Source organism: Apium graveolens, chromosome 1 (assembly GCF_009905375.1).
Source record: "Apium graveolens cultivar Ventura chromosome 1, ASM990537v1, whole genome shotgun sequence".
Classification (NCBI taxonomy): Eukaryota; Viridiplantae; Streptophyta; class Magnoliopsida; order Apiales; family Apiaceae; genus Apium; species Apium graveolens.
Window position 1 is genome coordinate 130,214,920 of NC_133647.1, and position 13,248 is coordinate 130,228,167.

The window sequence follows — 13,248 nt, forward strand, 5'->3', positions numbered from 1 at the left end:
GATGAGCAGGGCGTGGATCAGCTGACAGTCCTTCAACTGACGGCTCCGAGTGATCAGATGATATCGAAATAAAGGAATCTGCCATCACCGCTATCTAAAAATTACACTCCTAGATAAGAATCTCGAATCTCACCACGAATCATACTAAAACCTATTATTTAATCACACTTAACCTCTCGACGTCCTATTTCTTCTATTTCTTATTTCTTAATTCTAATCTTACCCTCTACCCATTAACCGAGTTAGTTAAAAAATGAACCATTTGTCTCGGCAACACAAATGGAGCAGGTGTTCTATATTGAAGATCTCGTTGAAAAAATTTCAAGTATATTATGAAGAAGCAGTCAGCGGAGAGTCATGATACACAAGTGGAGGATGATGAAGTTAAAGATGATTTAAATGGCCAAATTTCAAATGACACATTTTTTAGTACTATAGTAGAAGAACAGGACCATGATAGTAGTTGGTTAAAGAGAAGATGTTCCTACAACATAAATTCGCATTCCATCATATCGTCTTGATAAAACTGATGATCATTACATTGGTAAATTAATTGAAAAAATTAGGAATTAGTTTTGTGAAAATCAGACATTATTTCTCTGAAAATCAGGAAATTATTTCTGTAATTTAATTATGGAAATTAGGCATAGGCATTATTTATCTGAAAATAGTTTTATATTTGGATTACTATTAACTATTAAATAAACATAAAATTCATGCATTTATGTAAATTATTTGGTAAAATATTTATCAACGATGTTTCTGTGTGATTATACTTGTTTTATGTTTTCGAAAACTTTGAAATAAACAGAGAATTTATGCAATTTGGTAAACTATTTTTGTGATTTTTATGAATTTCAATCAAGTTCATTGGTTAGTATATTCACTGATTGACTAATATGTTTTGGTATTTTGTTACAGGATGGACATTGATAGTGTGAAAGTAAAACTGCACCACGGTGGAGAATTTATGAATACCAGGTACACTCATCGAAAGTCTGAAACTTTTCATGTGGACCGAGACCATATGTCATACTATGATTTGATGGATTATGTTAAAGAGCTTAATTACAAGGAGATTGGAGGCATTTAGGTTAATCGCAAAAGGTGGACACTTGTGACAGATGATTGAGGTGTAAATGAAGCAACTTGTGACAGATCAGAAGTCACTTTTTACATTGACAACACAATTGACAAATCTATACCACCAGTGAAGCAAATGTAAACTTTTTTGACTAAAAGGCCAAGATCAAGCCCTTTTAAAATATTGGCAAAGAATGCTGATAAGCGGACTTTTATGACACTAACGAACATTAATGACGTGAATGAACGGAAAAATAACACAAGTAAAAACTATAATATTCCACCCCTGAGTATGATATCAGTTCAAAATTCCAACCAATTCCAAAAGGTGCATTACTTGAACTAAGTCCAAAAGCTGCAATTGTGCCAAGTCCTAAAGTTGCAGTTGGACCAAGTATAAAAGTTAAACTGAAGGACGTAGATGAAGTGGAACCGGTGTTGGACAAGTTGAATTTTTGTAATCTGGAGGGAGTAAACAGATGGTAAAGGAAGTCAAAGGTGACAGATGCAATGACTATGAGATGAGAAGGAACCAAAATAGTGCAAGAAATATTGATGTTTAAGGAGCTTGGATGCAATGACTTTGATATTGGCACTTCAAAGGGACATTTTTTTCATTAAATTAAGTTTTTAGCATCAACACTTTCTTATACTTGGCATATTTGCTGAAAAATTAAATTTTTTGTAGAGAACAAAAAGGACCAAGAAACCTAAAGTATTTCAGAGTAGTTCTGGTGACTCCCGAACTCGTGCCCAGGCCAATAAATTGGTGGATCAATCACTGGCTAAGTAAGAGACTCCAAGGTCTCCTGATGTAAAGGTATACTTGCATTTTATGAATTTGAATTTTACAGCAAAAGAAAAGCTACATGTTTTGAAATATGACCCTTGTTCTATGGTTTCCTATAATGAATTACGGAAACGTGAGTTTGGAACGTAAGAAGTGATGTCAGAATCAGGTAATTTTATGCATAATTTTTCTTCCAGCTAATTAGTTGCATCGTATTTTTATTTGAGCATTTTTATTTTATGCATATTTCTTTTCCTGCTAATTAGTTGCATGGTATTTCTATTTTAGGCATATCTATTTTATGCATAATTCATTTTCCTGCTAATTAGTTGCATCGTATTTTTATTTTAGGCATTTATTATTTTATGCATATTTGTTTTCCTCCTTATTAATTGCATCATATTTTTATTTTAGGCATCTTTATTTTATGCTTAATTTGTTTTCTTGCTAATTAGTTGCATCATATTTTTATTTTAGGCATCTTTATTTTATGCATATTTATTTTTTTGCTAATTAGTTGCATCGTATTTTTATTTTAGGGTTTTTTATTTTATGCATTTTTCTTTTCCTGATATTTAGGAAGATTAGGAGATACACCTGTTGGTGAAGCTCCAAAAAAAGAGAGGGAGGACTAAAATGAACCATGTTCATAATCGTTTGGAGAAGAAGGTGATCACCCTGAACGATCAGTTTCAACCTATATCTTGTGGAGGGATAAGGTCAACTGCTAAACTTAGCAACTTCTTGGGGAATACCCTTAGGCAGTTCGTGTGACTTACGTGTGCTAGCCGGCATCAAGTTCCTGAAAAGGAACTTTTGTGGGAGTATGTCAAAGTGAAATAATTTTCACAAAGTTCATTATTTATCACTACACCATAGATTGGATACTGCAACCCCAAGAAACCGTAACTAAAGGCCAAAAAAGCGTTACTAAAGGACAAAAAAAGGCTATGGCGACGCTTTTTTGGGATTGCAATTTTAGGCGTTGCAGTAGAGTTTTTTGCAACCGCTGTGACACCCTGTTACAACCCTTGGTTATCCGTTACAGAACTGTACTATTGCAACACCAATGGGGTTGCAATAGGTCCTGAAAAGTGTTACAGTAGGGTTTGGGCTATCAGTACAATATTTGTGGGCCCCACAATGGGGCCCACATGTGGGGTATCGATACAACCTTCTTGTAACACTTTTTAGTGTTTTTTGTAACATTTTTTAGTGTTTTTAGCAACGTTTTTAGTGATTATTAGCAACACTATAAAGACCTATTGCAACACTGTTTGTAGATTAACATGCCCATAAATAAGACCATTGCCTTAAAACAAACACAATCCACAAACCATTAACATCAGTCCACCAACCATATACCACTACCTTCACCATCACCATACTACCATCCTTATACAAATAAACTTGAACCAATGAGACTACATTTTGCCTTCTGATAGGATTATTATAATACTATATGAACATTTGCATGCAGCTGTTTACTAATGTTATGAAATTACTTGGTGTTTGTTGGCCGTTATTTGACAATGATTCTTCTTCCGTGTGGTTGTTTCTCTCCATGGTGAGCCACATTCATATTTGCTTGAATTCCAGTATATTATTTTCTGTCATACAAAAAGTTAATATCAACAAGTTATATCGCCCAAGGTACCATAGCACACACTACAACACACAAAAGGTTACCAAGTCAATGTTTAGAGGACTAGAAAAACAGTTCTTATCAATTAGAAAATCCAAACCATGAGAAAAAAGACACCGGGGGCACTTTCCAAAAATCTATTATGTTGATCAAAGTAGAATCGACAACATAAACGGTCATATCTAAGTCGACTATAACGTCAATGTTCTGCCATTGAATGTTAATGGTTGGTGGTGAAGATGTTGAAATATTCAACTTCATGTCATCATTCGGAAATTTCTTATATAGCTGAGGAATGACATGCTTCCAACCAGCAGTATTTAACAAAAATTGATCAGGCAGTTGATCGATAAACCACTGCATCATATCTGCCTGAAATGAAAAAAAATTAAATCAACCCCGATTTCATATAACTACGAACTGTGAAGCAAATATAAGAAGACCATCGCTATACACTTGTGAAACACACTCTTCAGCGAGGGATCATTCAACAGGAGATGGACCAGGTAGGTAGAACCACCTTGTGCGCTGTAGGTGAGTACCATAACATGTAAATATTTTGTTGTTCAATCCTAGATCTTTAATCTGATAGACACTGTACTATATTACAGAGGTTACTAACTTATTTTTATTATAAGGCACCGAGAAGATATGTACATATGAATAAGACTCAATTGGTGAAACACTAGAACTAACAAGAATGAAATCATGCTAGTAGAATGTATGATGTATCATTGCAGTTTAATTTTTTTTATATACTTTCAATCAAAATCCACAGAAAAGAAATAACTTTGCACCCTCCCACCTTTCTGATTTTTTGCCCCTTTTCTCTATACCGAGACCCGAAATATAATACCATGCGTTTTTGTATAATATATCAGCATTGAGTTACTCTTAGTAGAATACTCCATATTCTTTTGATATTAAAGGTACTAAATTCATAGTGAAGGTCTAAAGGACAAGATCTTACTTCAAAATAAACTGACACAGCTGAGTCAAGGACTTTTTCATGCAATGATATCCAAATCATCTTATTCACACCCTCACAAGAATTTGAATCGTCTTTTGCTTCTCTCTGAAGGCTGGAAATCACAGTTTCATCATTTGCCGTGAAAAGTCCATCAATCTCAAGTTCAAATGAAGAATCACTAAACACAAGGTCATTCACCAATGTGACGTTAATTGCAGCGACATTGTCTATTGGAATTTTTTTGGAACTGACTCTAAAAAAGAATCAACATATATGATCCCATCTTTTATTTTATTGGAGACATCATCTTCAACTGACGAGATAATATCTTCGTTAAAAGCATCTGCTACTCTGGGAAGCATAATGGAGGATTAACTGCAGGAGATTGTAGGAAATCTGCAGGACTTGTTCTCATTTAGAACACCATTTCCAACATGCAAAGCTGCCTCACCTGAATCTGCAATCCAATTGCTTAGTTTATTGAGAGCTTCCTCATCTGTTTTCTCAGGTAAATTTATGTACATTAGATCAGTTGCAAAGACCAGACATTCGTTTCTCATCTTTTTTTCATTGAAATACTAATGCGTGTTCTATAAAGAATTACAAACTGAATTATAGAAGTTGGATATGTAAAAGTGTGCACGTAGTCTTGGAACAGTATGCCCTTGGGGATGGTTTATGATGAGGGGATCTTTAAAGGCCGACGCAAGTTCTTGGGAAGGCAATTTGAGCCAGTCGTTGGCTCCAATGAAGTGAACAGATTTGATTGTAATAGGATCTTTGTAGGCAACTTCACAAATGGATGGATCTTTAAATTTTGTCCCAGATATTGACATAAATAGTTTCATGGGAGGATGATCCTTCAATATTTCCCCCTGCATTCATTCACATTTCATTACATCTTCCCATTCTAGTTAATTTAAATTTGTTAAGTGCGAGATTACCTGTGCATGATAGCCCAGGAGGAGAGCAACTAGACATGCTCCCTAGTATTATAAACAATAGGAAAAAGTAATTAAGTCAGATTTCAAATTTATGTAATTGAACACTCACAGTAAGTCACCAACAGATATTTGAGTGTGTATATAAATGTCACACACATACCTGAGAGAAACCGAGCAAGCCTTGAAAAGGGCCATTGGTGATTATGTAGTCGCACAAGTTTAAAACACATTCTTCTAAATTTGTATAAACCGTGAAGTCCTGTTGTATTATATGGGTTAGAATTGTTCATCACATCATATAAGGAATTATATCAACACATATAAAATGTGTATCATATTCGTGGAGTTGAGAGAGATTGAAGGTGGTAGTTAACATTTTCATGCTGGAACCATTCAAAATATGGGGGTGGGAAGAAGCCTTCTATGTCTGACTTGCCTCCTGCTGGATAAAATCCGTTGAAAAAGTCTAGCATTTCTCAGTAAAGTGAGCAACTGTTAGTTAACTTGTTCTTCTTTTAAGATAAACAACTAAATTAACATAAAAACTTTGATTTGTATCAACAGTACCAGTGATTTATAGTACTGAGTGACTAAGATTATGATTTGTAGTACTGTGTGTAACCGGGCAATTTGTACAACATCAACTTATAAAAAGCATATGTACAACAGCAACTTATATACTCGACTAATTAAAGATCCAATAAATCAAATCTTGCCTTCCGAAGGATGTTCAAATCCGGAAGCCACAATGGCTCGGAGAAGCTGCGGCTTCAACAAGAAGTCTTTGAATCCTGAGTTGTCAATACCAACATAACCTCTACATAAACAAAACAATAAACAATTCAACATAAGCAATAATTCAAATTCATAGCACTTAATATAAGTAAACACATATAAAGCAAGTTACAAATTTTACTTTTTGATGGCGTCACGGCTGGCCTTAGCAGTGGCAGAGTCAGGGGCTTTCTCATCTTCTTCCTCGTAATCGATAAGCTCTTCTTCGTTCCCACCATGACAACCAGATCCTCAATCAAGTCAAACAAATCTCCAACTAAAAGTAAGAAAAAAACAGATAAAAAAATTAGGGTTTTCAGTTCAAAAAATCCCCAATTTAAAACTTAATTGAAATTATAATCCAAGTTTACACTTGAAGTTTTTATCTTGCCCACATACTTATTCAAAAAAATCGAATTGAGCATCTACTCAAACGAATCGAGTGAATGAGAGTCGAGTTTCGACAAATCGAATAGAGTTGAACATGGCGGAGGAGAGTTGAACATGGCGGAGGGGAGTGGAACATAAGTAGGTGCAATTTGTGGTAAGTAGAGCAGAGGTGAGTGGTTGTGCAGGTGATTTATTATAGTGAGAGACCAGAGAGAGATGGAGGGTTTTAGATGAGGGTAGGAGTGAGAGATGAGAGAGAGAACTTTGTGAGAGAAGAGAGAGAGATGAGAGTTAATTTAGTTTTTCTGAAGAAGAAAGGGAAATAATTGGTATCAAAGAGGGACATTTCAACAACATTGATCAAGGTGGAAATAAAAATAGAATGGATATTTGTCTTTTACACTTATATGAAAATACCTTACTTAATTTAAATTTAAATTAAATATATTTATTTAAAATTATTTTATATATTGAAAATGTTTAATTATGAAAAAAAGATTGTTTAGATATTTATTTAAATGTACTTCATTTAAAACTCAATTATTAATTTATTTATTTATATTTTTATTTATTTATTGTTTTGAATAATAAATAAATTCAACTATGTATATTGTAAATCAATCCACTAATGACTTGATAAGTTTTTAAACTTTCAATTACACTAATATTATTATTTTTGAAAAATAAATAAAATATGCATTTCAAATATAACTACACTGATTAATATTGTATTCAATATTTCTTTATGAAAAATGAAGAAATTCAAAATTATACAAATATTGTAAATAAATATCCACTAGTGACTTGTTAAGTTTTATAAAGCGTTCAATTTATCATTACAATATTTTAAATCACGACACTAATATTATTAACTTCTAAAAATAAATAAAATATATATTTCAATTATTATTTCATTTCTATGTAAAAATTACTAATTAGTTAAATTCAAAGAAATCATCTTTAATTATATATGTCATTTTGGTAACACATTTGACTCTACCGCAACATCAAAAAGGAGGGGTTGCGGTAGACATTGGTTTTTAAGGCTACTATTACACTTTTCTTTGCAACCCCACTGTGAAGGGTTGCAGAATCCAATTTTTGGCGTACTGTATGCTACTATTTTGTATTTTCGTGTTTATGTATTTTTTTTGTTTTTTTGTAAGATAAGTACATTATTCCGAAAGAAGCTAAATCGTGGGTTTTTTATAATCCCGCGTAACCAGTTCACGAGTGCTAAATATTGAATTAAGCCAGATTATTATACCAAATATGCTACGGATGAGGAAAGGTTAAAGCATAGGCCGAAGGACGTTTCTCTTGCAGAGTGGAAGATTGTTTTGGCATATTGGATTACCGAAAATGTTCAGGTATAAAGTGTTATTTCAATAACTCCTTATTATTTGTCTATTGTCAGTGCATTTACATATTTTATCGCCTTTAATCCAATAAGAGACAATAAAAAGAAACGCGGAAGAGAGAAAAAAAGTAACAGAACCACATACTACCGGACCCGGAACTTTCGTACAAGTTACCAATAATCTGATAAGTATATTGTCACTCACTCAATTTAATTTTAATCATTCTAAATAGCAGTTGTTAAAAAAATTATTGGACTAAATTGTATTTTAAATATATGAATTTCAGTTACTCGACAAAGTTGATAAGTTGCCAGCCCATTTTGATGATGATGATGCTGAGGAGGTGTTAAAAGTTTCTAATGCTTATATGTATTTGGAGACGCATAAAAGAGATGAGAAGCGCATGTACACGTTACCAGATTAGATGGCTAAAGTTGTTACAGAAACAAATATAATTTTATTTAATAGAAGTTAATTCCTATGATCTGGTCTAACTACGATGCCTTCGTGATATTTTGTTTGTTAAAATTAATTAACTAAAAAACTGAGCCTATATTACTACGATTTTCAGTAATTTAGTATAGTGAAAATATGTTTGTTAAAATTATTTATTTAAGAAAATAATTAGTTAAATTAATCAAACTTACATTGATTACAACCTGAACAGTCTGATAATTATACATGCATCCATTTGATTCTTTATTTGGAATATTTATATGTACTTATACAACGTATCTGATTTATTTCTTTTTAGGCCAAGGTCAAAAAAACTCTGCAAAATGAAGATGTTGAGACTACCAATCAGTTGGTTCATGGGGGAAAGGAACATAACGCTTCTTAACTTATTGGAAGGCTCATTCGCAAGACACACCACAAGCCAAAGTCTTCAAGAACATCACGCAAAATATCGGTTCAGATTCCAGATTATGACTAAGCAAAAATGTGGGCCGAGCTTTAGAAAGAGATGAATGAGAAACTTAATCAAAAGCTTCACGAGATGATGACAAAATTGGCAGAGAACAATCCAAATTTGAATATCAACCTCCACGTGTCTCATAAATTGACTAAAGATATGGATGATTCTGAGTAGTATTTGTCCCAGTTATGCTTTTGGTTTTATGCACTAGTAGTTAACTTGAAATGGTACATAGTGGCACTTAGGTCTTTATTATCAGTATTGTATGGTTATAAGTACTTTTGGATTGTGGTTGGACATATTTAGTAGGGCATGTTTATTTGGATTTTCTTGGATTTATTACCGATACTTAGCAGTTATTCTGTATTGTAATTTCTGTGATTATGGATGATTGCCAATTTTGGCAGATTATATGTAATGGGAAATTGTATTTTTAAATGTTATATTGCTTTATTTTTTGAATGTGGTGTTTGCATAGCCCTTTAAATTATAACCAATAACGTAAATGGTCTATATTTATGTGTTGGCGGAACTTTAAAAAGTGTAGCTAAAACTAATAATAACTGTTAATATAGACACGTAATGTTATAAAAAAGTATTACGTGTTACCAATGGAAATATATTTGTTTAGAAAAAAAATTTGGGTAACACCAGTTTGATGTAATAAAACTTTAGTGTTGTAACCATAGATCTATGGTTACACCTCGGAAGATTTTACCATAAACCGAGAAATGTAGGCATAGACCACCTATTGTTACATTTATGCCAGTGTACCTAAAAATCAAAAGTATTACCATAGACCCCTATGATGACGCTCACATTGATGGTGAACTGGCTTTTCGAAAAAGTGTGACCATAGCCCATTTTTTTGCTTACAGCCACACTTTCTGGCCTTAACAACATATTTTTACTGTTACAACAGGCCATATATGTTGTAATGAAGTCCTGATTCTCAGAATTGTTTTTTTAGCTTGATATTTGAAATATAATAATGTATGTATAAATCTGGTGAGAGTAAATTTAAGTAAGCCATGAAACATATCAAAACTTCAAATCTTAGCATCTAATATATATCCTAATTTTTATCCATAACATTTCATTTTGTCTCTTGGGAAACAAGAATAATTGTGAGAGCACAAAAAAGTACTAAGGAACTGCGTGCTACGATGCACACCTTCATGTCCACTATTGAGATACCACCCCCAATCAAACCTAAATCTTGTGGGACTTATCTTTAAGGTACGGAGATCCCAGTTATCCAGCCATTGATCGGAAGAACGATCTCTAACCTCGAGAAATGTATAACCAATGGGAGATTCTTGATATAGGTAATTATGTTTTCATCTACGATGAACACTAACGAATCTTATACGATGTTTGTATGTCCAAAAGTTACGGGAGATAGACTTTAACGCCGTATAAATGAGGAGCATTAATTTCATTATTTATGAGGGCTGGACCTATTCAAAAGGGAAACCGTGACAAAACTATTCTGAACAAACAAACTCTACCTGATAAACCTATTCTAAACTATTCAATACTTATCTTCTATAAAGGTTTATCTCTTTCAAACTAACTAACGGATATCATATCAGACTTATTCAAAATAATTTCAAACCATTTGTTTCAACAACCTTATCTCATTAATTGTTCGAAAATCAATTTTTTTCGATTATTTTCTTATAAATACAACTCTTGTTTTCAGATTTGGAGTTAATGGCTACACGCTCTATTTATATATATTCGGAAAACTATTCTTGTTTTTATACCTTGAATATCTAGTCGAACAAGAACATATTTTAAGTTGTTATTCTATAATTATTTATTGTACGTGTTGTCATATCAACTTGTGTTGGGTTGTGGCAAAGTTTTAATTTTAAAGGATTAGCCAAGGTAGTCAATGGGCTAGCTGTAGCTGTAATGGTAGTTAGCAAGTGTGCTAAGGGAAATGGTTATTTCGCGTCTATCCGTTTGTAATCAAAGAAAAGATTGTAAGTTCTCCGATTGAAATTAATATAATATATTCTTTGTACTAGTTGGCATGGGAACTTTGATATAGACCATACCACTACAAAATCTGTTTGGTGGGAAAATAAAAAAGTGGGAAAATATTGGCGGTACCATTTTATACAGCGAATAAGTACATCGTGTCGTATATATTTTTTATATTTACGACGAAGCAGATGAGATGTCGTATATAATATTATGTACGACGGGCCCACACTAACCGCCGTATAAAGTCGTCGCATAAAACTGTTATTTTTGTAGTGTACTATGACTAGGTGCCGAACCAAGTGAAATATTTTGGTGTTATGCATTGCTTTTATTTCCATTTATTACTACTTTATATTTGAGTAATTAATATTATGTAGAATTAATTCAGACTGTCTTACACTGTGTCTCATTGGTGAAAGGGTCTGTCCCATTTATCTTAACAGTTAGATTATCGAATATATAGATCGTGGCTTTGAATTTCACTTTTGGGAGGAGATTTTTAGCTTGCTCAAAGTTTGCATATAATTGTTTGCTTAGCTTGCTACTTTCACACTGTTTGGTGGATTTCTTACATGTGTTGTTTTCAGATGGTTAATGTTTCTACCATCTTTGTAAGCACTATTATTGATTTTCTATTGTAAATTTTGCAAAAAAAATGAAACCATGCACAAAAAGTTATCTATATTATATATATATATATATATATCTTTTTACCCTAATAACTTGATGATATGTTATCAACGAAATTAGTAGTGCAATAATATAACATTTTTATTAATCACATGTAAATTTGATATTGAGGTAAAATCTCCCCTCAATGGAAGACAAAGTTAAATACAAAGTATAAAATTACATGCACTTCCTGTATATTACATGTCATCATTTAAAATTAATAGGTGTATGTATAATTATTTTATAATTATTCGACAAACCATATTATTTAATTTTTTTTAATTATAGTAAAAAAGTATTTCCCTAATTAAAAATTAATATGTATTTACTTAGATGCGAGGGACCACAACTCTGAGACCTATTTACTTGCTCTTGTTTATGAGAATAATTATTTGAAAATAATAATTACTTATTAATTTGTGAAAATATCTAGAATTCAAAATAATCATCATAAAAATGTCATTAGATATTTGATTTAATTAAGAAAGTATTCAAAGAAACCAATTTTTTTTAAATTACTCAATTATTAAAATATAAATAAAAAATAACAATGAATAAAAATAACTTCAAGATATTAATATATCTAAACCCAATGAATATAAGTTTTTGAACAAATAAAGGCCCATACTATACCAAAGGCCAAGATTATAATTAACATTTCATTTACTAACCCTATTTCATCTACAAACCCTTATTTAAAGGGCTATTACAAGTGTATGTAATACACTAGGTGAGCATTATAAAAATTGCGGCCCCCTGTGAAGACTCTATTTCGACCAATCAGATGTCTGCAATGAAGAAGGAAGAGCTAGAGGATACAATTCTGGAGAAACTAGAGGAGGAACTGTTAGAAAATTAGGATTTTAGAGCTTAATTTAATTATGTTCTTGATATTAATCCTAAAAACTAATGATTGGAATTTGTTCAATGATATTTGAACTTAAATTTTAATGTATGGTTTTAAGAATTTTCATAATGAAATCCATATGAATTGAGAGTTGAAAGTAGCTTGGAAAAACTTGAAATTTTAAGAATGTTTGTCCCACATTGAAATAAATAAAGGGGGTTGTGTGTTTTATATGAGATTATCCACATGAGTAGTATACAACTACTAAGGTGTATGATGGTCCATTGTGTTGTTGTGTGCTTCACGCGCACACACACACACACACGCGCACCCCGCCCCGCCACGCCATGCACCGGACCGGACCAGACCGGGTCGGGTCGAAGGGTGATTTGGGCGAGCGTCTCGCGTACGCGAGGCGACCTGGGCGAGGATTTTATTTATTTGAGAATTAATTTTAATTCGAATTTATTTATCGGTGACTGGATTATTATTATTATAATAATAAATTGTTTGGGCTGGGTTAAATTGGGCTAAGTCACTTTGTTAGTGGGCTTAGTCTAAATACATTGAACCTGGACAAGTAATCTGATATGAAACTGAAGAATTAAAATTAAATCTGATAATAATGTGGGTTTTAAGTGAAAAACCTGTTACAAATAATTTAAATTCAAAATCTGATCAGTTTTGATTTTTTAAATTAATGGTGCAGTTTAATTCAGACATTAAAGTGTGGAACAGTTTCATTTTTCCTCTTCTATAAATAGAGGCTTGAGTGAATGTATTTTACACACCACATAACATTCTCTTCTCTTCTCCCTCTCTGCATTTTCTCTCCCACAAAAAAACAAGTTCGAAGTGCTG

At 32.5% G+C, this 13,248-nt stretch overlaps 2 protein-coding genes and 1 long non-coding RNA gene across 3 annotated transcripts; all 3 read right to left on the reverse strand.

Annotated features, from left to right (window-relative positions):
* Window positions 1-3,379: 3,379 nt before the first annotated feature.
* LOC141706536 (uncharacterized) lies at window positions 3,380-5,905 on the reverse strand. Its single transcript, XM_074509272.1, has 5 exons — window positions 5,807-5,905; window positions 5,593-5,691; window positions 5,433-5,474; window positions 4,489-5,363; window positions 3,380-3,483 (listed from the first exon to the last, which is right to left on the reverse strand). The coding sequence occupies exons 1-4, from the start codon at window positions 5,903-5,905 to the stop codon at window positions 5,079-5,081; spliced, it is 525 nt and encodes a 174-aa protein (XP_074365373.1). The 3' UTR covers window positions 3,380-3,483; window positions 4,489-5,078.
* Window positions 3,600-5,048, reverse strand: LOC141706530 (putative BPI/LBP family protein At1g04970). Its single transcript, XM_074509261.1, has 3 exons — window positions 4,894-5,048; window positions 4,489-4,741; window positions 3,600-3,890 (listed from the first exon to the last, which is right to left on the reverse strand). Exons 1-3 carry the CDS (start codon window positions 5,046-5,048, stop codon window positions 3,600-3,602), a joined length of 699 nt encoding a protein of 232 aa, XP_074365362.1.
* Window positions 5,906-6,043: 138 nt separating the features above from the next.
* On the reverse strand, window positions 6,044-6,918 carry LOC141720759 (uncharacterized). Its single transcript, XR_012574542.1, has 3 exons — window positions 6,606-6,918; window positions 6,349-6,483; window positions 6,044-6,249 (listed from the first exon to the last, which is right to left on the reverse strand). It is a non-coding gene; the product is annotated as an uncharacterized LOC141720759 (long non-coding RNA).
* Between the last annotated feature and the right edge of the window lie 6,330 nt (window positions 6,919-13,248).

Excerpts from the sequence above, each read along its gene's own strand:
- LOC141706530 (XM_074509261.1), bottom strand. The coding sequence starts at position 5,048 with ATGAGAAACGAATGTCTGGTCTTTGCAACTGATCTAATGTACATAAAT. Across the intron at positions 4,742-4,893 it reads GGTGTTCTAAATGAGAACAA|AGTCAGTTCCAAAAAAATTC; the intron begins GTCCTGCAGATT and ends ATTCTTTTTTAG. Across the intron at positions 3,891-4,488 it reads CTGTGTCAGTTTATTTTGAA|GCAGATATGATGCAGTGGTT; the intron begins GTAAGATCTTGT and ends TTTTCATTTCAG.
- LOC141706536 (XM_074509272.1), bottom strand. The coding sequence starts at position 5,905 with ATGCTAGACTTTTTCAACGGATTTTATCCAGCAGGAGGCAAGTCAGAC. Across the intron at positions 5,692-5,806 it reads AATGGTTCCAGCATGAAAAT|GACTTCACGGTTTATACAAA; the intron begins GTTAACTACCAC and ends ATAATACAACAG. Across the intron at positions 5,364-5,432 it reads TCCTGGGCTATCATGCACAG|GGGGAAATATTGAAGGATCA; the intron begins GTAATCTCGCAC and ends GAATGAATGCAG.